This window comes from Ovis aries, chromosome 6 (genome assembly GCF_016772045.2).
Source record: "Ovis aries strain OAR_USU_Benz2616 breed Rambouillet chromosome 6, ARS-UI_Ramb_v3.0, whole genome shotgun sequence".
Lineage (NCBI taxonomy): Eukaryota > Metazoa > Chordata > Mammalia > Artiodactyla > Bovidae > Ovis > Ovis aries.
In genome coordinates this window covers 16,211,744-16,237,668 of record NC_056059.1, presented here as the reverse complement: position 1 = coordinate 16,237,668, position 25,925 = coordinate 16,211,744, and the positions used below count along the sequence as shown (strand labels likewise).

The 25,925-nt window shown below is 38.3% G+C and overlaps 1 protein-coding gene across 4 annotated transcripts in view; it reads left to right on the top strand.

Moving 5' to 3' along the window:
* The window catches only part of SEC24B (SEC24 homolog B, COPII coat complex component), a 79,125-nt gene that overhangs the window by 22,768 nt on the left and 30,432 nt on the right, over positions 1-25,925 (top strand). Inside the window, exons 3-5 of one of the 4 annotated variants that reach the window (XM_027970818.3) lie at positions 2,520-2,690; positions 10,918-11,022; positions 24,440-24,520. In XM_027970818.3, coding sequence (XP_027826619.1) covers positions 2,520-2,690; positions 10,918-11,022; positions 24,440-24,520 — 357 coding nt within the window. The remainder of the gene's footprint in view (positions 1-2,519; positions 2,691-10,917; positions 11,023-24,439; positions 24,521-25,925) is intronic. The other 3 variants (XM_015096378.4, XM_015096380.4, XM_042251141.2) reach the window with 3 other exon arrangements.

The window sequence follows — 25,925 nt, the reverse complement described above, 5'->3', positions numbered from 1 at the left end:
GTGCACTGTGTAGACGTTCTGAATCAAAGCTGCTGGCTTTTGTAAGGCCTGGCTTCCTGGTTTATCCTGGTCCTGAGGTTATAACCCTTCAGATACTATCCGAAAGTGAAGGTATGGGCTGCCGTAGCAGGTACCCTATCTTGGGTGTGCTGTGGAAGGCATCTTATTTTCCATACTCTGCAGGGCCACCAAGAACAGCAGATCTGGTTTGTGATAGATATCCACAGGGTTTCGAAAGCAGGTCTGAGTGTTGGGCTTATTTCTCTTCAGTTTTCAATTTCTTACAGATTTTCCCCCAGAGATTAGTTTATGTCATGTTAGGTTTTTGGTGATTTTAAGAAGATCTTTTAGAATATAGTTTTTAAAGTTATCTTCCTTAGAAGGTTTAGTCATAATTTCCTAGATCATCATTACCAGAGGCGGAAATATTTTCTATATTTTTATACAATGTCTTTTAGTTTCTCATATGAGCAAAGGTAAAATTAGCATATTTACTGTTTTCCATACCCCTTTTCTTTCTCACTCAATTTTGAGTGATTATAACTTTCTTAATTTTTACCTTGTGCTGTTAAATATACTCATCACTCTTGTTACTTTGACATTTGGAATGATTTTATCGGTTATCTAATGCTGGTTGAAAACCAGAATTATTTATTATTTTTCACAGTTCTGTGGGTTAGTTGGCTTCCTCTGCTTGTTTTCCTGGGCTTCTGTGACTTCATTTAGCTTGACAGTTGGCTGGGCTGAAGGATCCTAGGGCTTCAGTCACATGTCTAGCATTGGTGCCCACTGTTCACGTGAGTACTTGGGTTTTTCTCCACATTGACCAGATCTGCTTCCTTACATGACGGGGTCAGGGCAGCATTTCAAGAGCAGAAAGGTATAAGCTTCATTCAGTGCCTCTCAAAACCTGAGGTCTTGAGCTTGTACACCATTACTTTTGCCACATTCTGCTGGTGAAAGCCAGTCGAAAGTTTAACCTCGATTCAGGGAGTGGGAAAATAGATTCCCGCTTCTTAATGAGAGGAACTGAAAAATATTGTTGACTGTGTCTCTCACAGTGATGTTTGTCCATACTAAAAATAATGTGGCGGTCAGTGCATTTAGGCCACAGTCCACCTTCTTTCCCCATTCCTCATATTTGTGTTGTTTGTACACTATTGGGAAATATATCACATTTTGTTCTGTTACTGTATATATTGTTAAATTTGTTTCAGTCTTAGACCTGAGTTTGTTCATGTATGTATACACACATCATGCATATAACACACATACGTACCTGTCTGTGTGTGTATACTGTGGTGTAAGTTTAAGATGTGCCGCATAATGATATACAAATTTATTGCAAAATGACTACCATAGCAGGGTTAGTCACCTCTCATAATTGCCTTTTTTGTGTATTTGGTGAGAACATTTAAGATATACTGTCATACTTTAAAGTATATTATAACAGTGTTTTTAAGTATAGTCACCATACTGTACATTAGAGCTCCAGAACCGACTCCTAACTGAGAGTTTGTACCCTTTGACCAGTATCTCCCTATTTTATTCACCTCCCTGCTTCCGGTAACCAAAACTTTCTACGAATTTGGCTTTTTTAGGTTCCATATATAACTTGGACCATACACAGTTTTTCGGATTTAACCTCAATTAGCATGATGACCTCAGGTCCATTCACGTTGTCTCGTGGCAGCATTTCCTGCATGTTTGTGGTTGAATGGTATTCCAGTGTATGTGTGTGTATTTTCTTTATTTCCACATTTTCTGTATCCATTCATGCCCTGTATTGTGTGTACACACACACACACGTATATATGCATACACATACCTCCATGTGTATATATCTAGAGCCACCACATTTTTCAGGTCCATTCATCCGCCAGTGAACACCTGGGTTGTCATCGTAGGTTCTTCTATTATCTCTTGTTTGGCTGAAGATGATCTTGCAGGTCGGGCAGTTGGAGCTGTCACAGAGACCGGCTACGAATCACATGCACTTCTCTCCAGAAGTCCAACCTGATGTTAATCTCAGAACCTCACTTAGCTACCTGTGAGACAGGGCATCTGACTAGAGACAGCAAATGAGACGTGGCAGTTTACAGTACAAAGTGGGGTCAGAGCTAGTACTGGAAACATCTGTATAATTCACAGATCACATTACTGTTGACGCAGACCACCTCTATCATCTGAGGTACACCGCTGTACAGTGCAATAGTCCATATTAATAATAGTGATCTTTAGTAAAGATGGTTGGGGTTCATTTTGTTTAAGAAGGTTTGGAAGCTTGTGGAATGTTTTAGGAAAATTACCATTAAGGGGTATTAAAACATTTAGTGAGTTAAGTTTTTCGTTTTTTGGAAAATAATTTCTTTGGACCCATTATTTCCTAGATACAGACATAGCAGATAAATGTGATGCTGCTGAAGTTTCTACAAGAACTTCAGATAAACTGTGTTTTGTTGGTATTTTAATATATTTCAAGCTTTACTGCTGTGGGTGAAACAGTTTCCTGTCTTCAGTTGCAGATTCCTTGTCCTGTTCTGTAATGCAAAATGTTCAGCCCAAGTCCAGCCCAGTAGTATCCACTGTTGTGTCAGGAGCCTCGTCAGCTAGAATGCCTCCTGCTGCAAATCGTCCAGTGGAGCCTGTGGCCTCGGTTACACAGCCGTCAGAGCTATTACAGCAGAAAGGTATTTGAGAAATCTCACTATACTAGGTATAGTACATACACACATATACGTACATGCTAATTCAAATAGCTGATTTTAAAAAGTCAAACTGAATAACCATAATTTATAGAAAATATGAAAAAACTAATTGATAGTTTCTATTCAGATGATTATATTTTAATATATTCCAGCCTCTGTTTATGATTTTATATATGTGGTAGAATTTTGTTTAAATCTGTTATGCATTTTATATAATTGTAATCAGTTTGCATAATATTTTGTATTTTGCTTTTACATTTATTAAATTATATAGTTCTCCGTATATGTCTGTACAGTTTTGTAATCATGATGACTAATTCATTGTGTCAGTATAATCTACTAATCATCCCTCTATTATGGACCATTTCATTTCTCTTTTTTTAATATAGATTATTGTTGTTTCTTCTAGGATGAAACACCCAAGATTTCCTTATTTAGTGAATTTACATACCCTCTTTGATGACTTCTTTGCTTGTCTTTATAATTAATAGAAAGTAACTTTTGACCCAGTTTTTAGAACGAGAGGATGGAAATGAAATTGTAAGCCGCACTCTTGCCTTGTTGACAAACAATATGGTTTATTTGTTTGCTCGTTTAATAGTTTGCGTGTGTTAAGTGAAGGTGTTCTTTTAACCCTGTCTCCCCACACTGCCTTTTCTTTTGGCAGTATTCTTGACTATTTTGCGTCTGGCTGAAATTCCAAATCTGTTGATGTTTCAGGTTAATATACTGTATTTCTCATTAGATGAGAGAGAACTGTTTTGGGGATGTGTTTTAGGCACTGTATCACTATGTGATGACAACCCCTCACCTTGAGTTTGAAGAACGCTTTTTTGTTTTGAAACTCGGGGAAAGCCACATAAATCCTTCGACTTGTCTCACTGCTCTTACCTGCACCTCCTAAGTGTTCCTGTGGTCAGCAGAGGCTTTTCTGTCATTTGATTGGATTGTACATTATGGATTTTCTTCTTCTTCTTTTGTTTTTTTTTAAGAAAAACCAACTGCAGCACCAAAGGGCATCCGTTGATTCCCAACAAGCCAGTAGATGTATTAGGAATAGAATCTAGTTATTACAGCATTAACCTTCAAAGTGAGGGACTATCAGGAGAGTTTTGCTTATCATGAGTAGAAGAAGCTTAAGGGTAGGTAGGAGCCCTAACTAAATGAGTGCACTGGTGGCCACCTTCCAGATATTACGTATGTTGCTTCTTTTGGTCCTTTACATTGCCCCCCACTAATTTATTTTAAACCCTTTATCAGTTCTACTAGGTAGACATCCTGGTTTTAAGATAAGAAAAGTGACATTCACAGCAATTAGGTAACTTGCTCAAGATGATAAATTAGGGAATAGTAGAATGAAAAATCTGTAACTCTCACCTTCCTATCTTGTGGTGTCTCTATGAGGCTGAATTATTGTTTTTGTCTGCTGTTGAGCTCTTATCTTACTCAAGATAACGCTCCTTGAATAAGTAACAGAAAAGATAATACTGGAGACATTTGCATTGCAGCTTTTATTGTTCTGTTTTCTGAAGTAGAAGATAGGCTGCTGAGTGGTCTCTTTCAATGCCTTTGGATGGATTTGGAATGTACACACAGGTCTGTGTGAGCTCTGGCACCAAGCGTGTTGTGCACATAGTGGTTTGTGGGCCTGATAGTTCTGGTAGTTCTGCAGGCTGCAGCTGTGTATGGTGTGCTCCGGGTCTGATACGATGTCTGGAATATTGTTACTTGAAAGAGATTAGTCTTTTTCTCCTGTGAATGAAAAATGTTGCCTGCTATATAACAAAGAAGGGGGCAGCCACCGAGGCGCTGTAGCTGCCCGCCAGCAGTCAGCCCTGAGGGAACTCAGGACAGCAGCAATGGGGCTGCCTGCTGCCTTGCCCTAAACCGCTGCAGCGGGGCGCCTGAGGGAGTTCGGAAAGGGAAAGAACTGGGCGTTGGCCTAGCGGTGGTGCATATCAGAGGAGTGATTTCACTGCATCTTGCCATATGTAGAAAAGTGCTACATCGATTAACTGGTTTTCTTTAATTAATGGTGATCTTTTGATGTTCCAGCTGCCTGGTCTTTGTCCCCAAAACCTCTATATATCCTGGCTCCTCCCTTACCCCTTCAGAACAGCCCCTCAGAGCTGTCTGAGATACCGGCCTCCAGGCTTAAGTCCTCAGAAAGCCCGGCAAATAAAACATAGTTCTCAACCTTTGCTGCTGCTGCTGCTGCTAAGTCGCTTCAATCGTGTCCGACTCTGTGCGACCCCATTTAGGTTGTGCTTTTTTCCCAGTGTTTCAGAGATACCCTTTCTTAGTTATTCTCTCAGCAACTTTTACTGGTTTTTAGAGTAGAGACTTCGAATTTTTGCTTGCATACCTCCTAAAATTTTTTGAAGAAAACTAGAACTACTTGAACATTTTTAGATCGACATCTAAAACTTTTCACCAGAAGTTTAAATACTTGCAGTTACATAATTTTCAGTGTACTGCAGACATTGACTTTTAAAACAAAGATGTTGTGGTTTTCGTTGTATCCACTGGGATGAAGTCTGTCATCCTTTAAAAAAAATAGTGAAATGAGCCCTTCTTTAACAATGAGAAAGTTTACATTTTTCCTTTTTCTTCTTAATATCATATCTCCTCTCTTGAATGTAGTAAAAATATATACTTAAGCTAGAAAATTTTTAACACTCCATCATGCTTCTCTGCTACTATATATATGTATATATACATATATAATTGAAGTTTTAAAATTTGTGTTATTGTCTATAACCACAGGTGTCTAAGAATTAACACTTTTTCTTCTTGATTATTCTGTCAGTAGAGTTATTTTGAGTTTCTAGTTGGTGAAAACAATAAACATTATGAATTTCGGTGCTTTTTAAATGGAAAGTACCTTTTCATTGGAAATACATCTTTCATTGAGGTTAATGGCTTTCTGTCTGCCCCACCATAGCTTTCTGTACCTGGGTTGCATATGGTTCATTATTAAAATAAGATATATTTTAGAAAAATTTCATTTATAGTTGTTTATTTTTGTACAGATAATTACTGAGAAAATTTTGGTCATGTAAGGTAGATAGGAATGGTATTGGAAGGGTTTTATTAAAGCAATATTGTTCTTTTAGGTTTTTTAACCTTCTGAGTTTATTTTCTAGGTTGTGGATAGCTGGTAGCATTATTATTTCATGTAGCAGTTTACAGTTTACAAACGCCTTTAGGTTTTATTGTCACACTTGATCATCGTGTGAAGCAGACATACCATATATTTCTTTTATAGAAGAGAGAAGTTGAGGTTTAGAGAGGTGTTTGTTTTACTGAATTAGCAGTTATTCAAGATACTGTAAATTTCATTATACTATTGCCAATATAATATCACATACTTTTACCTCACAGGTAGTATCTCCACATAACCTAATTGGCAAAGGCAGTCCTCATTTTCAAACCAGTGAGGCACATTTTATTCTTTCTCAAATAGTCTGATTTAGTTTTTAATCCAATAAAATGTGTTCCTAAAGTTTCAGGAGGCATCATAAACTCCACTGACAAATAAATTTCATCTTATATCTCATAAGCCAAAATTATTAAAAGCTGTCAAGTTTAAATGTCAAAGTCATTCTTTTTTATAGTAAGTTATAAAAACTAGACAGTGAATCAATATGCTGTTTCTCATTGCCAAATTTGAAACAAAGCGTTGTAATATGTACCTAATATTAAGCTATTTGTGAAGCAAAGATTGTCTTAAAAAGCACTGTATTCCTGTGGTAAAATACATGCATAGTGTTATGCGCTCCAGTCACATCCAGCTCGCGACCCCATGCTGTAGCCTGCCAGGCTCCTCTGTCCATGGAATTCTCCAGCCAAAGAATACTGTAGTAGGTTGCCCTTCCCTTCTGCAGGGGACCTGCAGGCAGATTCTTTATCTTCTGAGCCACCAGGGAAGCCCCAAATATTTGCATGCTGCTGCCGCTGCTAAGTCACTTCAGTTGTGTATGACTCTGTGTGACCCCATAGACGGCAGCCCACCAGGCTCCCCCGTCCCTGGGATTCTCCAGGCAAGAACACGGGAGTGGCATAGTGTTTATCAAACTCTGTTATTTGACTTTTTTTTTTAGTATTTAAATAGGAATCATGCATAAAAGTTAGAAATAATTCCATTAATTTAATCAGGCATAGTAAAAATTTGTACATATACAAATATATATACAGCATGTATATATATTTTATAATATATATATATATGCTACTAAGTACTAATAGGTTTATTGTTGTTTAGTGGCTAAGGTGTGTATGACTGTTTTGTGACACCATGGACTTGTAGCTCGCCAGTGTCCTCTGTCCCTGGGATTTCCAAGGGAAGAATACTGGAGTGGGTTGCCATTTCCTCCTCCAGGGGTTCTTCCCAACCCGCAGATAGAACCTATGTCTCCTGCATTGGTGGGCAGATTCTGTACCACTGAGCCACCTGGAAAGCCCAGCTAATAGGTTTACCTGCTAATAAATTTTTTGTTGTTGGTTTTAAAAGAAGGTAGAAGGAATTAAATATTGTATAAAATAGAAGGAGATATGAAATAGTTATTATAAATATGTTATGATAAAATGTGTTGTAAAGTACTTTATTGAATATCTCATAGACTTTGAGAGAAATCCAGTGTATCTTGAAAAAGACTGGTAGTCCTAGAAAATATTCTACATGTTTTTAAAGGAACTGGCATTACTCAAAGTGTTGCTCAGATTGGTAGAAGGTTCTTTTTCTAATGACTTGCCCTAGGGATAAGTATTGAGAATAGTTGAAAATAATTGTTTTCTTTTAGATATACGCAAAAACGTGAAGTTCAGTAGTGATTGTAGCAAATACTTGTGTAGTATTTACTGTATTTCAGGTTCCATTCTAAGATTTAAAATATATTAATTCATTTAATCCTCCCAGCAACCATTTGAGGTAGTCATTGTCCCGTCTTACAGATGATATAAATGAAGAACAGAGAGGTTAGTAATTTGCCCCAAAACACACAGGTAGTAAGTGGTATTTCCTGGAATTGAACTCAGAGACCCCATTTTATCCATAATGTCCTGCTGCTTGTCTGTTTAATATTTCTTACTGTTTTTGCTTTGTTCTCATCGAACTCTGAAAAGCAGTGGCTTCTTTGATAGTAGTGGTTGGGGCCTGCATATGTGCAGAGTCATTAAATAAATCATTATTCCCAGTACCCTCCTTTTCAATATTTCTGAATTAATAAAGCCAACCCTGTTTCTAATATGTTTAATTTTTAACTGAAGCATGTATGGCAAGGTAAAAGAAAGTCTGTAGATTTAAGGTGCCTTGATTAATCATTTAAAGAAGGAGGAAACTTTCCTATATTAAGATTTAGAATAAGTGAAGGGAATGTTTCTTTTGTAAGTTGAGAAAAAGTCTGTTCTTGACACAGGTACTTTCTTGGATAAAGTATAGGAAAGAAAGTACTGTGGAAAGTGATTCCCATAAAAACCGTTCTTTTGTGGGAACCCTTGCAAAGTTTTCTAGTGTATGTGCTTAGAAGACTAGGTTAGGAAAGGTAACAGTCGCTCCAAAGCCTGAGCTCTTGAGTTTAAAAAAGCTAGCCTCCCCAAGGGATTTATTTTCTCTTTAGACTGGTTTTATTTATTCTCAGTGTAACTGTATCTAGGGAACAGTAAAGATGCCTTTTATTAAGCAACTCCAACTCTCTGAAGAGAATACTTTCATGACAAGTAGTTTAAAGAGAATGTCTTTTTTAAAATATTGGGCACCTGTTAATAACAGGTTCTTTATCATGTCATTCAGTCTGTGAAATAATGTTCTCCCTCTTGGTTTTCTAGATTTATACCTTGAAAGCTTGACAGAATAAAATAGGAATGTGGCTTTGCGTCCTTGTGTGATGGTGATGGTGATGGTGGTGGTTGGACGTGTGCCCCGTGTACATTTCTACAGTGTACTGTGTACAGTCTAGAGCAGGGCATTTAATATGGATTGATTGTTTTCCTACAACTCTTACCATTCTTCTGTGGATTAAACAGAATGTTATATTCTTGTACCATTAGTATTCCTAAACTTTTAACAAACTTCAGTTAAACGAGCAAAGAAAGGTGAAAATGCATAGTAGATTGAGTCATCATTGGGAAAGAGCTTAAATACTGATAACATTCATCTCTAGCACTTCTCAAAAGAGACTGCCTCTTTTTAGGACAGTGAAATTAAGTATGTTGTGTGACATTCAGTTAATATAGTATGTTACAACCATTGAATGATCTAAAATGATGTTATAATAAATAATATTACTGTTCCATCTTATTTTTAGGTTTGTTCCAGTGCATTAAATAGTTTCTCTATAAAAAAATTTTTTTTTTTGCTTCCAATTCAGCATTGGATATTTTCCCAGTAATACGTGAAACCTGTTTTTATTCAGTAAATCTGGAAAAAGAGGAAAATATTTATAACACACATAGGTTTGCCCTATGCTTTGACTCCTCTGATTAGGTACAAAATCAACAGTCTACACAGTCATGAAAAGAATGGATTTTCTTCCTGTTTTTTGGACTCTCTCTGCTTAGCACAGCAGATAGAAATTTCTTGTTTTCTTCTTTCTCTTGTTTCTTATTATATACATACACATACGTGTACTTTTTAAAGTGCAGTGCTAATTGGTGTTTTGAGAAAGTATTTCATTTTTAAAGAAGTCCTTAAATTGGAGAATTTTTCTAAAAAATATTTTTACTGTTAACATGTCTAAATATAAACTTCTTAGTCTGTTTAACCTAAAGTCTAATATTAGTCAAATTTTCATTTTAACTAGGCTATTATTAGAGGAACTTGCCACTCTGAATTTGGTCTTTCAAGGTATCAAGTTTATTTTTTGTGTTGCCTGAACTTACTTTGCACTGATTTTTACTTTTTCAGGTGAATTTGTTATAACTGCCATTTTATCTGTATTTAAAACGTATTTCAGCAAAGCTAGCAGATTTGTCAATGACGTCTTTAGTCATGAGGATCAAAGCTTTACTCATATACAGTTTAACCTTTGCTGTCTTCCAAGTTCAGACTTTGTCAAAAATTTTTTCTTACTATACACGAGTTATGTTTCTCCATGCTAATTAAGAAGGTCACCTGAAAAAAAAAACAAACAAAAAACCGAGCATGAGAGGACTACCACATGATTATTTAGTGAGGCAGGGCTTCATTGTACTTCCAATATTGTGACATGTTATTGAAAATCTACATTATATTTCTGGGTTTTTTTTTTTTCTTTTTCAAATTGAGCTCTAAGATTTTTCTTTGTAAGGATGTTTATTCTTATTTATGAAGAGTATGTATTTTTAAGTATATAAATATATATGTTTTTAAAATTTTCCCTCTTAAAAATTTTGTGGATCTTAGTTTTTGTCCTGATTTTGCTAGAATAATTAAATAATGAAAATATGCAGCCAACTTTTTTGTTTTAAAGGGCAGTGTTGTCCAGTTACTAGTTGTGCCTTTTCCGTAGGCTGCTTGCTCTCGCTGTATCTCCCACTGCGGACCAGTCTCCTTCACTTAATTCAGTCTCACATGTAGGCAGTAGGCTGATGCTGAGATGATTTGCTGCCTCTGAAAATTCACTTTAATTGTCTCACTTGTCGGGCCACAGTTAATAAGCAGCCCCCCTCTTTTTTTTTTTTCCCTTTTGAGCATCTCCTCTGAGCAGAGAACGATGCTAGATACAGTTCTTTTCTTTAACTGTCATTCTTTTTCCGTTATGAGAACTGAGTCACCATCAGGGTGGCATCAGCAGAAGGAAGGTACCGAGGATTTGTCTTGTGTTGTATGCTGTATAAATTCATTTCAGTAGAAGTGATCACTGCTCACCAAGAATACATGGTCCCAAAGGAAGTATACCACAAGGGCCGCAAGGTCAAAGAAGGTAAACATGTAGAGCTCAGTAAAATGTTCAGAGACTATCAGTGGAGTTTCCGAAATATTGCCGATGTCAGACATGGGGCTTTTTTTTTTACACGTAAACCCGTTCATATTAAAGCTGCTTTTACTAAACTGCTTCGCATAGATTTCTAACCGTTTCAGTTTTGATTATAAATTAGCTAATATTAATATGCATGCTGGGGTGTTCTTTGGAATGTCAGAGTTCTTTCTCACTTTTGATGCAATGTCAAAGTTTCATTTCTCATCTTTCCCGTTGGTTTGACTCTTGTGTTTGTGCTTTCCACTTTACAGGCATGCAGTATGGTGACTATGTTAATAACCAAGCTAGCTCCGCACCAACTCCCTTGTCATCAACTTCCGATGATGAGGAAGAGGAGGAGGAGGAGGAGGAAGCAGGTCTGCTCTAGCTTTACCCCAGTTCTTGAACTTTTCCTACTCAAGTTTTCTTTTTATGTCCATAGTCTTACTCGTCCTTAAACAATGTGTCTCTGCAGATTTAGCTCAATAGATTGGTTTGGGCTATAGAAGGTGGGGGTCACTGGAGGCGTTTTGCTTGTTTGTTGTGTGTTTCCTTTTTTGGACATCTTTACCATTTTGTAAGTACCAATGCAGTTTTCACGACGATGAGACGATAGAGTGCTTTCTTCTTTCAGAAGTTTATTTTCTCTCATGCCGCATGCTAAAGAATGAGTCCTGACTGATGCTTTTGGCCGATGATTGCTGTAGCACCCTTTTAGGAATGTTTTATTTTCTGCTTTGCATGCTACTTTGGGAGAATCGAAACGAATCATGTGGGTTTTATAAAACTGACATAAAAATTGGAGAGCGTTTCTCTGAGGTCTTTTCTTTGTGGCCCGTCTTGTCATATATTTTGAAGACCCCCATATTTGTAGTTGCTTTCCTACTTCATGAAGTAGAAGTTCACATCTTGCTAGCTGAAGAAATTGTGCATGCGATGATGTGTTGCAGCCTGTTTAATATCTTTTTCTACCTTTGATAAGTATAACTGCTAACTTTTAAGTAATTCAGTTCCTCTGTTAATTCTAATATTTTAAGACTGAATCAATAAGTGATGATCTTTTAAGTTGTACATGACCATGATTCTCTGTTATCTTTGTAACTGAGTGGAAGGATTTGCTCTGTAAACAGTCTGTTTAAATAGAGCTTTCTGTTTCCTTTGCATTTTTTAAACATTCAAATCCTTATGCATGATTTGTGGGCGCAGGGTGAAAGTTAAGGGTTCCAGAAGGATGGTATTTTTTTCTTCCCTTAAAAATCCAGATACCCATTTATCTTTATGAATTTTTGGTAGTTTTTTATTTTACATAATTTCAATCTTACAGAAGAGTGAAAGAAACTACCATATATACTTTACCAAGTTAAACCATTTTTGCCTCATCCTCGCTATATGCATTTTTTCCTGTGTCATTTGAATGTAAGGTGGAGATACCATGAAACTTTACCTCTAAATATTTCAGTGTGTGTTTCCTGACTGTAAGGACAGTGTCTTACATAACACAAGCATAATATAGTTATCAGGAAATCAGTCACTGTTACCTTAATATCTGTTACACGGTCCATAGTCATATCTTAACAGCTGTCTTAATAAGATCTTTTGTAGCTGTTTCCATGGCCTAGGATCTAATCCAGGGTCATGGTGTTGAATTTAGTCGCCATTTATTTAGACTTCTTCAACCTGCAATGGTCCCTTAACCTTTCTTTATTTTTCGGACTTTGACACTTTTGATTAAATTGAAATCACGCATTTTTGGTGAGATTATCACTGAAGTATGGTGTGTTCTCAGAGCCTCCCGTTAAGAGGCACATGCTGTTGATTTGTTCCCATATTGATGACATTTAACTTTGATGACTTGATTAAGATGGTGTCTGCCAGATTTCTCAACTGTAAAGGTACTTCTCTTTTCCCTTGAAATTAATAAGTAATTTGTGGGGAAGTTCTTTGATACTATTATAAATATCCTGTTCTTTATTAAACTAGCATACATTAGTTTGAGCATTCTTCAGAGATTTTCCAGTTCTAACATTCCCTCTTTGTTCATGAGTTCAGGTTTCACTGTGAAGAAGAGCCTTCTCTTCTCTCTTATTGATTTCTTTGGGTTTATAATGACTCATGGACTCTTGTTTTATTCAGTGGGTCATAATCCATTACTATCATTAGTTATTCTAATAGCAATTTGTCCTCAACCTGGCCAGCAGCAGCTTCTTCAAGCTGTCTTTTAAAAATGTTCCCATGAATCTTTAAGCACTTATTTTAAGTCCCTTAAGTCCTCACTAAGATGTTCCTAGCTCATCTTGTGTTTGGGTTGCTGCAACCTGGGATGGACTGTTTCCCTCAGTCCTGGTACCTGTCCTGCAGAAGGGCATTGTAGGAGCCAGGGTCTTACTGTAACTGATGGCCCTTGATGGCCCTTGCTGCTGAAGGGCCACTGGTCCCAGGCCCTGGCATTCTAATTATTTAACGCAGGGGTTATTCAGATCCTACAAATGTCTCAGTTTTTAACCTTATGATCCTAATTTTACACAGTTCAAAAATGTGTTACTTTGTGTAATGTTGTCAGCCTAAATTGCCCTGTTTTTGTTCTGCTGAACGATTAGGTGCGTTGGTTGAAAATCCCGTTTCCTTAGATGGAAAAAAAAATCAGAAAATCAAAAAGATTTAGCATTTATGGCTTTTCTCCTGTCACCTTACATTATTTAACTACAGCTGTGGGTTTCTGTATCATTTCTTCTAGATTCAAACCCCCATTTTGTCACTTACTAGCTTTGTGACCTGAGACAAGTTTCTTAAACTCATTGAGCCTCAGTTGACTCATCTTGTCAGTGGAGAATGATAGTAACAGTTACACATGGTTGTTTTTAGGATTGAAGGTGTTCTTTGTCAAGAGCTTAGAACAGTGTCTGGCAAATGCTGAAATCTCTCTAAAAACTAGTTGTCATTAATAATGTTGAGAACATGTTCTTATCTCAGTTTTATTCTTCCCTACAATCTTGCAATGCAGAGATAATTGGCTCCATTTTGCAGATGAGTTGATTGAGATGTGAACAATGCATTTGCCTCAAAGTAGGTCTCTCTGTCTGCTGAGAGGTATGGGCAGCGTAGTCCTCATGTCCTCGTGAGAACATGAAGCCCTGGAGTAGAGGGGACTAAAGAGCACACGCAGTGGCCGCTGTGGCGTTGCTTAGCTATTGTCTTCCTCTGCCTCTTCATCGTGCAGCAGGATAATAGGGCTTCCCCTGTGGCTTAGCTGGTAAAGAATCCGCCTGCAATGCAGGAGACCTGGGTTTGTTCCCTGGGTTGGGAAGATCTCCTGCAGAATGGAAAGGCTACCCACTCCAGTATTCTGGCCTGGAGAATTCCATGGACTGTATAATCCATGGGGTTGCAAAGAGTCGACACGACTGAGTGACTTTCACTATTCACACTAAAATAAAATAAGACTGTATTATGGACATTTTTCCTAGGATCCTGGTGTTATCTCCTTATGGTTTGTAAATAAAAATACTGTTTTTGTTGGTTGCAAATTAAAGGGACATTCTGAGTGAGAGGAAAGAAAAAATAGAAAGGAAATTTAGCTTTAAAATGATTTTTTAAAAGTCCTGGTCAGTTACAGTATTTTTTCCATATGTAAAATGGTAAAACAAAGTGCCTCAAATTGGTGTGGAGTTTACATATAAGCAGCTCTATGAAGTAGAGAATTTGGAGTGTTCTATTTGTTAACTGTTTCAGAGGTGTTTTTTTTTTCCTATAATCATTAGATTCTTGGGTGTTTAGTTCATGTGAAATTATTCTCCAACTTTGGAAAAATTTGTTAAGCAGTAGTAAAATACCAACTAACAGGTTGGGAAATCGTAATATTAATATTCTTTATGCTGTGCTCCATGTGCTTAGTCACTCAAGTCGTGTCCAGCTCTTCGCGACCCCATCGACAGTAGACCACCAAGCTCCTCTGTCCGTGGGAATTCTCCAGGCAAGAATACGGGAGGGGTTGCCATGCCCTCCTCCAGGGGATCTTCCCAACCCAGGGATCCAACTCAGGTCTCCCGCACTGGAGGCAGATTCTTTACTGTCTGAGCCACCAGGGAAGCCTGTATATATTCTTTATAGTTACAGTTAAAGTAACTCTCCACTTATTTTAGCTTTTCATTTATTAAAGCTTATGGTTTGCTTGACAGTGTGTCTATCTAGGAGTCAAGTACAGGGATATTTCTTTAAAACTTTAATTTCATTTTTTTTTTTCAAAGTTTTTGGATTGAAAAGAAAATTTTAATTTCAGTTATGATTTTACATTAAACCATCTAATTATGTCTTTAAAATTACATGCTACAAATAGGCTTCCTTTTTTCAAGTTTCCTTGTTAAATGCATGCTTGGAAACTGAAATAGGATTTTGTACTGGAGACAGTCTTATGTTTTGTTGGAAGCTTGTGAAAGTTCAGAATTGTTCGAGAATAAACTTAGATTTAAAGAAAGCAGATAGCAGGCTGCTCATAATGGTTATATTTTAAATTCTTTACTAAGTTTATTCAGTTATAGATACTCTCTCCTTCAGTTGTTAGTGCTAGAGTGGACCTTTGGTGGACAAATACCGTCATACCTGTACTAGTAAGGAATACTAACTTGAAAATGGGAGTGAAAGCAGTGACCTGAAATTGAGCAGTGAGATAAAGTGAAAGGGGGGGCGGTGTAAAAAGCCAAAGACCAGGGCCAGCCCTAGTCCCTGGAAGACACTATTGTCTAGCATTCTGTCACCTGCTCTCCGTATGCCCAGCCGCCTTTCCTCTAGGGAATTTTCAGGTTGGGAAGAGGCCGGAGGACAAGAGGAAATTCTCTCCCATAATGTGACAGCTTGATGCTTTATTCTGTAAATAATGTTAGAAGAAAAAAACTTTTTTTTTTTTTCATAATGAGTTTTAAGGTGCTAGTCAGTTTTTACTTGACTTTCACACAGACTAATAGTAATTATTCAGTGCCAGGCACTACCTCAGAGAGAATATGTTTTTGCTTGACTTGGTTATTGTAAAAGGTAATGCTGCATTTTGACATAGAACAAATTAAGTCAACTCTTATAAAGGACAGGACAGTATTGGCCTTATTTCTACCTTCCAAAGGAAATTCCTTTTTAAAAAAAAATAGTTCAAGTATATCATGCAGTGTCACTAACTATAATCATTATGTGCTGTACATTAGATTCCCGGGTCCCTAGAACTTTTACAACGGGAAGATTTTCTTCTTTGATCAACATCTTCCCTTTTCCTCCACCATCCTAACACCCCTTGCCAAAGAAAAGCCCTAGAAGGGTTCAGTCTGACTCTGTCTTTTTAATAATTTTGTTTATTTTTGGGTGTGCTGGGTCTTCATTGCTGCACCGGCGTTCTCTCTAGTTGCAGGGGGAGGGGACGCCTACGCTCCAGTTGCAGTGCACAGGCTTGTTGCGGTGGCTCCTCTTTTTGTGGATCACGGGCTCGGTAGTGGCGGCACAGGGCTCGGCAGCTGCTGCTCATCAGCTCCAGGGCACGGGCTCGGTAGTTGCGGCACAGGGCTTGGTAGTTGCGGCACAGAGCTTGGTAGTTATGGCGCAGGGCTCAGCAGCTGCTGCTCATCAGCTCCAGGGCACGGGCTCGGTAGCTGCGGCACAGGGCTCGGTAGCTACTACTCACCAGCTCCGGAGCACGGGCTCAGTAGTTGCAGCACAGGTCTCGGCAGCTGCTACTCATCAGCTCCAGAGCACGGGCTCGGTAGTTGAGGCACAGGGCTCGGTAGCTGCTGCTCATCAGCTCCAGAGCACCGGCTCGGTAGTTGCGGCACATGGGTTTAGTTGTTCTTCAGCATGTGGGATCTTACCAGACCAGGGATTGAACCCATCTCTCTTGCATTGGCAGGCTGATTCTTTTACTGCTGAGGGAAGCCCTAATAGATTGGGGCTACCAGGGAAGCCCCAATCTATCTTTCTCACTAACTAATGTACTACTATTTGATTATTTTAAAAAGTAAATATCTTCAAACTAAATTCAGTACATATTTAGTATACTTTTAAAATTTTAGAAATTGAGCACCTATACTGGCTCTGTGAAGGAAGTAAACAGATATCATTGCCATTAAGAAAAATATTAGTTTGAGGGTCTTCAGTATTCATTGAAATCAGTCAGTTCAGTTGACAGTCATGTCTGACTCTTTGCAACCCCATGGACTGCAGCATGCAAGGCTTCCCTGTCCATCACCAACTCCCGGAGCTTACTCAAACTCATGTCCATCGAGTTGGTGATGCCATCCAACCATCTCATCTTTTATCGTCCCCTTCTACTCTTGCCTTCAGCCTTCCCAGCATCAAGGTCTTTTCCAAGGAGTCAGTTCTTCACATCAGGTGGCCAAAGTATTGGAATTTCAGCGTCAGTTCTTCCAATGAATATTCTGGACTGATTTCCTTTAGGATTGACTGGTTTGATCTTCTTGCAGTCCAAGGGACTCTCAAGAGTCTTCTCTAAAACCACTGGTCAAAAGCAGCAGTTCTTCAGCGCTCAGTTTTCTTTATAGTCCAGCTCACATCCACACATGACTACTGGAAAAACCATAGCTTTGACTAGACGAACCTTTGTTGCCAAAGTGATGTCTGCTTTCTATGCTGTCTAGGTTGGTCATAGCTTTTCTTCCAAGGAGCAGTTGTCTTTTAATTTCATGTCTGCAGTCGCCATCTGCAGTGATTTTGGAGCCCCCCAAATAAAGTCTGTCACTGTTTCCATTGTTTCACCATCTATTTGCCATGAAGTGATGGGACCAGATGCCATGATCGTAAGTTTTCTGAATGTTGATTTTTAAGCCAACTTTGTTTCACTCTCCTCTTTCACTTTCATTAAGAGGCTCTTAATTTCTTCTTCACTTTCTGCCATAAGGCTGGTATCATCTGCGTATCTGAGGTTATTGATATTTCTCCTGGCAATCTTGATTCCAGCTGGTACTTCATCCAGCCTGGCAGTTCACATAATGTACTCTGCATATAGGTTAAATAAGTAGGGTAACAATATACAGCCTTGACAGACTTCTTTCCCGATTTGGAACCAATCAGTTGTTCCATGTCCAGTTCTAACTGTTACTTCCTGATCTGCATACAGATTTCTCAGGAGGCAGGTAAGATGGTCTGGTATTCTCATCTCTTGAAGAATAGTCCCCTGTTTGTTGTTATCCACACAGTCAAAGGCTTTGGTGTAGTCAATAAAGCAGAAGTTTTTCTGGAACTCCTAGCTTTTTTGATGATCCAATGGATGTTGGCAATTTGATCTCTGGTTCCTCTGCTTTTTCTAAATCCAGCTTGAACATCTGGAAGTTTTCAGTTCATGTACCGTTGTACTGTTGAAGCCTGGCTTGGAGAATTTTGAGTATTACTTCGCTAGCATGTGAGATTAGTGAAATTGTGCAGTAGTTTGAGCATTCTTTGGCATTGCCTTCGTTTGGGACTGGAATGAAAATTGACCTTTTCCAGTTCTTGTGGCCACTGCTGAGTTTGATTTGCTTGCATATTGAGTATAGCACTTTAACAACATCATCTTTCAGGATCTGAAATAGCTCAACTGAAATTCAGTCACTTCCACTAGCTTTGTTTGTAATGATGCTTCCCAAGGACCATTTGAATTCTCATTCTGGGATGTCTGACTCTAGGTGTGTGATCATACCATCATGGTTATCTGGGTCATGAAGATTTTTTTGTATAGTTACTCTGTATTTTTGCCGCTTCTTCTTAATATCTTCTCCTTCTGTTAGGTTGATACCATTTCTGTCCTTTATTGAGCCCATCTTTGCATGAAATGTTCCCTTGGTTATCTCTGATTTTCTTGAAGAGATCTCTAGTCTTTCCCATTCTGTTGTTTCCCTCTATTTCTTTGCATTGATCGCTGAGGAAGGCTTTCTTATCTCTCCTTGCTATTCTTTGAAACTCTGCATTCAGATGGGTGTATCCTTCCTTTTCTCCTTTGCCTTTAGCTTCTCTTCTTTTCTCAGCTATTTGCAAGGCCTCCCCAGACGACCATTTTGCCTCTTTGCATTTCTTTTCCTTGGGATGGTGTTGATCCCTGCCTCCTGTACAGTGTGTCACGAGCCTCTGTCCAGAGTTCACCAGGCACTCTGTCTGTCAGATCTGTTCCCTTGAATCTATTGCTCACTTCCACTGTACAATCGTAAGGGATTTGATTTAGGTCATACCTGAACAGTCTAGTGGTTTTCCCTACTTTCTTCAATTTAAGTCTGAATTTGGCAATAAGGAGTTCATGGTCTGAGCCACAGTCAGCTCCTGGTCTTGTTTTTGCTGACTGTATAGAGCTTCCCCATCTTTGGCTGCAAAGAATATAATCAATCTGATTTTGGTCTTGACTGAACTGGGATAATAAAACCAGTTATTTTATTATTTCTCTGAAAAATGTTTTGAATTCTGAACAACCAAATTATAAACAGATTAACAACACTCCATATGTGAGCTTGATTGAAAACCCAAGAAGCTCACAGTCTGATTTGGAATATAGAATGGAATTACACTCAGTCCTGTGTTAATTATGGTGCTTTATAGGAATACATAGGAGAATCTAGAACCAGATGTAGGGTGGAGATGACCAGGAGGGTTCTGGAGGGCAGACAGGGAAACCTGAAGTGAATCTGAAAGAACTTGGAATTGAGTGAGTGAGGGACCTCGGGAGAGGCAGAGATACTTTTTTGAAACAAAGCAAGAAGCATGAGAGATAGTGGCATATTTGGGGAACTTTACTGAGTTTGGACCTATTGTTTGCAGAGGGCAAGTGGTAAGATTTGGAATGAAGGTGAGTAGGCTGGATAAGATCTTTAAGAACCTCACATTTCCTAGTAAGAAGTTTGGGTTTTATCTTTAAGGTAGTGAGAGGTCATTGAAGGAGTTTACATGGGAAAATAACATAACCAAATTTGTATTTAAGAAATGCAGATTGATTTTCCTTAACAGAAGAAATTGATTAGCACTAGAGGCTTTTGAAATAAGGAATAAGCTAGTGAGAAATAAGACTAAGGTAGCAGAAATTTGGAGGAGGGAAGCATATTAGCAGAGTCTTTCTGAAAGAAGGGAACCATTTTTACAAATCAAAAGAAACTTGGTTGGCAGTGATAAATGTTAAGTTTGGGTCGAGGCTTGAGAAAAAACTCTTGGCTTTATCAATCAGGAGGTTTTGTGTTGTTCTCTCTTTTCCTCTCTTTTGTAGTGGTTTTAGGATAGGAAGAGGGAAGAGAAAAGATGAAGAATGTTTTCTCAGTCTTTGGCTAGTAACTATTTAGTTTATATCTGTTATAGCTCTTTAATCTTAACATTACCATGTAGAGTTATAAAATCTGTTGTTACAAATAATAAATCACTCAGAAATGTTAGGAGTCCTGTCCATTCTCTCTTGGGCTTCACTTACAGCTCAGTTGGTAAAGATTCTGCCTGCAATGAGGGAGACCTGGGTTCGATTCCTGGTTTGGAAAGATCCTCTGGAGAAGGAAATGGCAACCCACTCCAGTATTCCTGCCTGCAGAATCCCATGGACAGAGGAGCCTGGCGGGCTGCAGTCCACGGGGTCGTGAGAGCCGGACACTCCTGAGCAACTGAACCACTACCGCCCGTTTTCTCTCACCTCCTAAGTGGCAGAGGTGGGATTTGGCTTACACTTTTTCTGTGTTTTATACATGTTATGAGGAAATGCAATTTCAAATTGCCTTGTTAATTTTAAGTTGAAAAATATTAATAAGTGCATTTGACTTTGTTGACCCAAGGAGAGAGAATGAAGTCTTGTTTAGAAGGTTTTAGTGTGCCGTGGTTTGTTTTCCCCCAACTTCACAGATTCTGAGCTATTTACTTGACCTTACTTGTGACTCAGCTCCCACTCTTTTCCAGCTTCTTGTCTTCTCTCAACCCATGACATAGAGCCAGTAAAAGAATGAGGAAAAATGTTCCCTGAGTGTTACATCCCTTTGAGCTCAGAATATTTATTATCGGTAGCTGTAGTGTGAAGTGACTGAGGCAGACTGGATGTAACGTTTAAGAGTGGCAACGAGTGCCAGAGCTTCTCATTCAGCTAAAACTAGATTGGATGCAGAAAGCGGTATTTTACTTGGTGTCATGGTTCCAGATATCAATATAGTAGCTGCCTCTGTGTACTTGTAGTGTGATAGGGCAGCATACTGTGATCACTCAGCCAGTACAGTGTATGATTGCAGTACATCTGGGAAAGTGCAGGAATTTGTCCCAGCCCCCCTTTTCCTTTAGCAGCCATAAGTTTGCTTTCTATGTCTGTGAGTCTGTCTTTTGTATATGAATTAATTTGTATTATTTTTTTAGGTTCTCTGCATAAGTGATATCATACAGTGTTTGTCTGTCTGACTTCACTAACGACAGTTTTCTCTAGGTCCACCCATGTTGCTGCAAATGGTGATATTTCATTCTGTTTTTAATGGCTGCATAGGAGACCCGGGTTCGATCCCTGGGTCGGGAAGATCCCCTGGAGAAGGAAATGGCAACCCACTCCAGTACTCTTGCCTGGAAAATCCCATGGACGGAGAAGCCTGGTAGGCTACAGTGCGTGGGGTCACAAAGAGTCGGACACGACTGGGTGACTTCACTTCCGCTTTCTTCGGGGCTCTGTTACACATGTCTATATCACACCTCCTTACGCCAGCTGGCTGTTGACGGGCACTTGGGTTGTCTTCGTGTCTTGGCTGCTGTAAGTAGTCCTGCTGTGAACATTGGGGTGCGCGGATCTTTTCTAATGAGAGTTTTTATCTCTGGCTGTATACCCCCAGAAGTAGGATTGCTGGGTCATGTGATAGCTTTGTTAGTACTTCTTCAAGGGACCCCCATACTGGTGTCCATAGTGGCTGTACCAGTTTACATTCCCATCTACAGTGAATGAAGGTTCTCTTCTCCACACCCTCTGCAGCATTTCTTATTGGTAGAATTTTTGATGCTTGCCAGTCTGATCAGTGTGAGGTGATACTCGTAGTTTTGATTGGCGTTTTTCTAATTAGTAATGTTGAGCATCTTTTCATGTGCTTTTTGGCCATTTGTTTACTTCTTTTTTTGTAATAAATATCTGTTTAGGTCCTTTGCTCATTTAATTTGATTATTTGTCTTTTTATTGTTGAGTCATAAGAGTTCTGTAAATATTTTGGATATTAGTGAAAGTCGCTCAGTTGTATCTGACTCTGCGACCCCATAGCCTGCTTTGTTCCTCTGTCCATGGAATTCTCCAGGCCAGCATACTGGAGTGGATAGCAGTTTCCTTCTCTAGGGGATCTTCCCATCCCAGGGATCAAACCCAGGTCTCCTGCATTGCGCGGTGGCTTCTTTACCATCTGAGCCACCAGGGAAGCCCAAGAATACTGGAATGAATAGCCTATCCATATTCCAGGGAATCTTGCTGACCCAGGAATTGAGCTGGGGTCTCCTGCATTTCGGGAGGATTCTTTACCAGCTGAGCTACCAGGGAAGCCCAAGTTTGGATATTAGACCTTTATTAATTAGGTGTATGATTTGATATTCTCTCATTCTGGGGTTATCTCTTAACTTTCTTGATAATATCTTTGGAACACAAGTTTTTAACTTGATGAAGTCCATTATATCTATTTTCTTTCTTTTGTTGCTTGTGCCTTTGATGTCATATCTAAAAATCTATTGCTTAATCCAAGGTTGTGAAGATTTACTCCCAAATTTTAAGAGTTTTAGCAGTTAAGTCTATAATAATTTTAGCGTAAGGTGTAAGAAAGGGCTCCAACTTCTGTCTTCATTCTTTCGTATCCTCCTCTCAGCCCTTGGCAACCACCAGTCTACTTTCTACCTCTGTGGATTTACCTATTCTGGGTATTTCGTATAAATCATACATGTGACCGTTTTTGTCTGGCTTCTTTCATTTAACATGTTTTTAAGGGTCATTCATATTGTAGCCTGTATCTGTACTTGATTCCTTTCTATTGTTGAATAATATCCCATTGTATAGATATACTACATTTAGTCCATTTTGTTTATCCATTCATCTCCTGGTGAATATTTGGGTTTTGGTTTTTTGTTTTTTAATCCTATTACTTCAAGACTTTTGACCTTATATATCAGCATGCTTCTTTAGATATAAATTCACAAATATAAGGAACAAAAAGGAAGAGCCCATACTTCTCACTCTTAATTAAGAGTAATGACAAAAATATGCAACAGTTTTCTATTTACCACCAAGAAGGCACTTTGTGTTAGTGTCTTTCGCCTGTTATTTATTTTATAGTCTTCATGTTTTGTAAGTTGCTTAATAGCAACTGCCTCATTCAGGCATCACAAGAACGTTAAAAAGCACACATAGGGCATTTAAAAAATTGTTGTTTTGCAGGAGGGAGTATTATTGATGGCTGTCACTTACCCAAAGCTGTGTAGCACTTCAGTGGCAAAGTCTAATGTAACTATAACCTTTTGCCTCTGCTGCTGCTAAGTCGCTTCAGTCGTGTCCGACTCCGTGCGACGCCATAGACGGCAGCCCACCAGGCTCCCCCGTCCCTGGGATTCTCCAGGCAAGAACACTGGAGTGGGTTGCCATTTCCTTCTCCAATGCATGAAAGTGAAAGTGAAAGTGAAGTCGCTTAGTCGTGTCCAACTCTGCGACTCCATGGACTGCAGCCTACCAGGCTCCTCCATCCATGGGATTTTCCAGGCAAGAGTACTGGAGTGGGGTGCCATTGCCTTCTCCTAAATCTTTTGCTGCTAAATCATGTTATTTACTAATAACAAAATGTTCCTACACAAAGAATTTTAGCTATTATGCTCTGAGTCAGTACACTGAATTCTTGCCATTAACCTAAATCATTCAATGAAAGATATTGTGCATACTTATTCTTTTTATATCACAATTGAAAATTAACCTAAAATATAGTTTTAACCCATTATAATATTGGTATTAAGAGCTAGGGATCATCTCTGTAACTCAGGATTTTGTCTTCCGGTGGAAAAAAGCCAACACGAGAGGGGCCATATGCATTTTCAGTTTTATTCAGTAGTATCTACCTATGTTAACTATAGGCTTTCAGTAAAGTGTTTGTCAAGTGAATGACTGAGAGAATTTATATTGTATTCTACTATCTGTGTGACATTACTAAATATTATCATAAATTGCCACTGAACATTCCAATTAATCTTACAAGTTTTGAATGAACACAGTGATAGAAGTTTTTATAGTCTAACACATATTTAATAGAGTACCACTTATTTTTGTTATCTTATTAAAATCACAGATATTATTTAATCTTTATTGAGCAGATGAATAAGCCAGGACATAGAAAAGCTTAGTAACATGCTAGGTGGCAACCCAAGCCAGAGATTCCTCTTATGTGAGTTTCATACAGCTGTACTGAGTTATAAAAGTCATTAAAATTTAATTATCTTAAGATAGCCTGATATTGATAAGATGTATTTAATAGCTTGTGATTTGGTAGAGCCTGTCTTTGAGGTGTGATTATTTCTATCATTTCTATCATTCTAAATTGAGAATTGTGTTTTACTACTTCTAAAGTTATATATCGTTAAGATGCCTTCATGTGTGTCTGATTAAATTTTATTCTACTCATCAGCTCTATATTCTTCCCACTTTCATCCCCTGTTCTTATCAGAGATTTATATATGGTTTTTAAAATGTCATTAAACATCAGCCATCTCATGTTTTTAGGATCAGGAATTTTCCTAGATCAGCAAAACATCTTTTTTCAAAATTGCCAAAGGGTGCTTTAAGATACATGGTCATCTTAAACTTAGCAGATATTTTGATTCTCCTTTTAGGTGTTGACAGCTCTTCTACGACAAGCAGTGCTTCTCCAATGCCCAACAGTTATGATGCTCTGGAAGGAGGCAGCTATCCAGGTAATTTGTTTTGTGCATAGTTGAAGTTTATTTGAAAAGTTACTGACTATCAATTACTTTCAAACATGAACACTTAACTGTACATAATTAGCAGGCTATATTTTTAACAGAGAAAGGAAACATTTTCTTGTTCTGTTCAGCCTTAATTTCATGGTGTAATTGTCATGTAACAACTATGGATGCTGTCTCTGGGAGGCCTAAGGAAATTTAGTATTTGATTTTTGTTACCATGCTCTTTATCCTTTTCCTCTTTCTAGAAGACTTAGTACTGAATAAGTTTCCTCTTCTTTCCCTTCTTTTTTATGCTAATAACTCCTTAAATTTATGTTTCTGTTCTCATGCTTAGGTCCTTGAATTTCTTCCAACTAGCCTCTGAGTATAAAGACTTTGACTCTTTCCTCCCCCTATGGCTCCTGCCTGCCTCCACCAGTAAATAGATTAACCAATTTGGGGGTAGGTTTTGGAGGCATTACTTTTAACCATATCTGGAAATAACTTTGGTCATCATGTAGGAGCAGGAGTGGTGGATAGTGTTAAAAAAATCTACAAATTTGACTTCTATAATAGATAGGTGTTTCATTCTAGCATCTTGTACAGTTATTTTCCTTATTTGCCTGTTTCCTAACACCAACAGCCTGACAGCCACACCTGACCTTCTGCCTTTTCTTTTTAATGATTCCAAACTTTAGGACTAACAAAACAACTCTCTGTGCTCTTCTTTTTCTTATCGCATTGGTAGTTATCCAGGATGAAGCTTAATTGGAGTTGGAATGTGCTGGGCTTCACACACTGTCTTGCTGTCACTATCGTTATGAATCAGTAGAAAACTTCAATCTTCTTAGCTTAATATAGCGCTCCCTTTTAATATTTCAAGAATACTTAAATGAGCTACTCAGTCTTTTGTGGTTAAGGGTTTTTTCTCCTAGGAATCTGTGGATCTGTGTGTACATGTATGGGTGAGAAGTTGTGGACCATTCCAAAAGCAATCCCCATTATCAGAATATTCTAGAAGAGTCACTTCATTCACTAAAAGATGAAAACTATAACTATAGTATTTCATGAGCATCAGGTTAACCCAAAGTAAAACATCCAATGTAGTGGAGTTAAAAGATGGTGGCCTTGGAGTTAGACCTTGCTGTGTTTGTCTGTATTCATTTAATCAGCAGATCTTAATCTTGTTATGGACTGTGCTTGGACAGTAAGTGAATGACCCTGGGCAAGTTTTCTAGCTATTTGTACTACACCAAAATTAAGGAAAGATGAGAATCTGTCAAAGTAAGATTAAGTGAAATAAGTCTGTATGTCAGATACTAGATAGGTCTTAGGGACTGTAGAGATGTATGAAATATTGTCCCTTTCCTAAATAAGGTGAAAAGTGTTGGACCCTCATATTAAGGACTCCAGT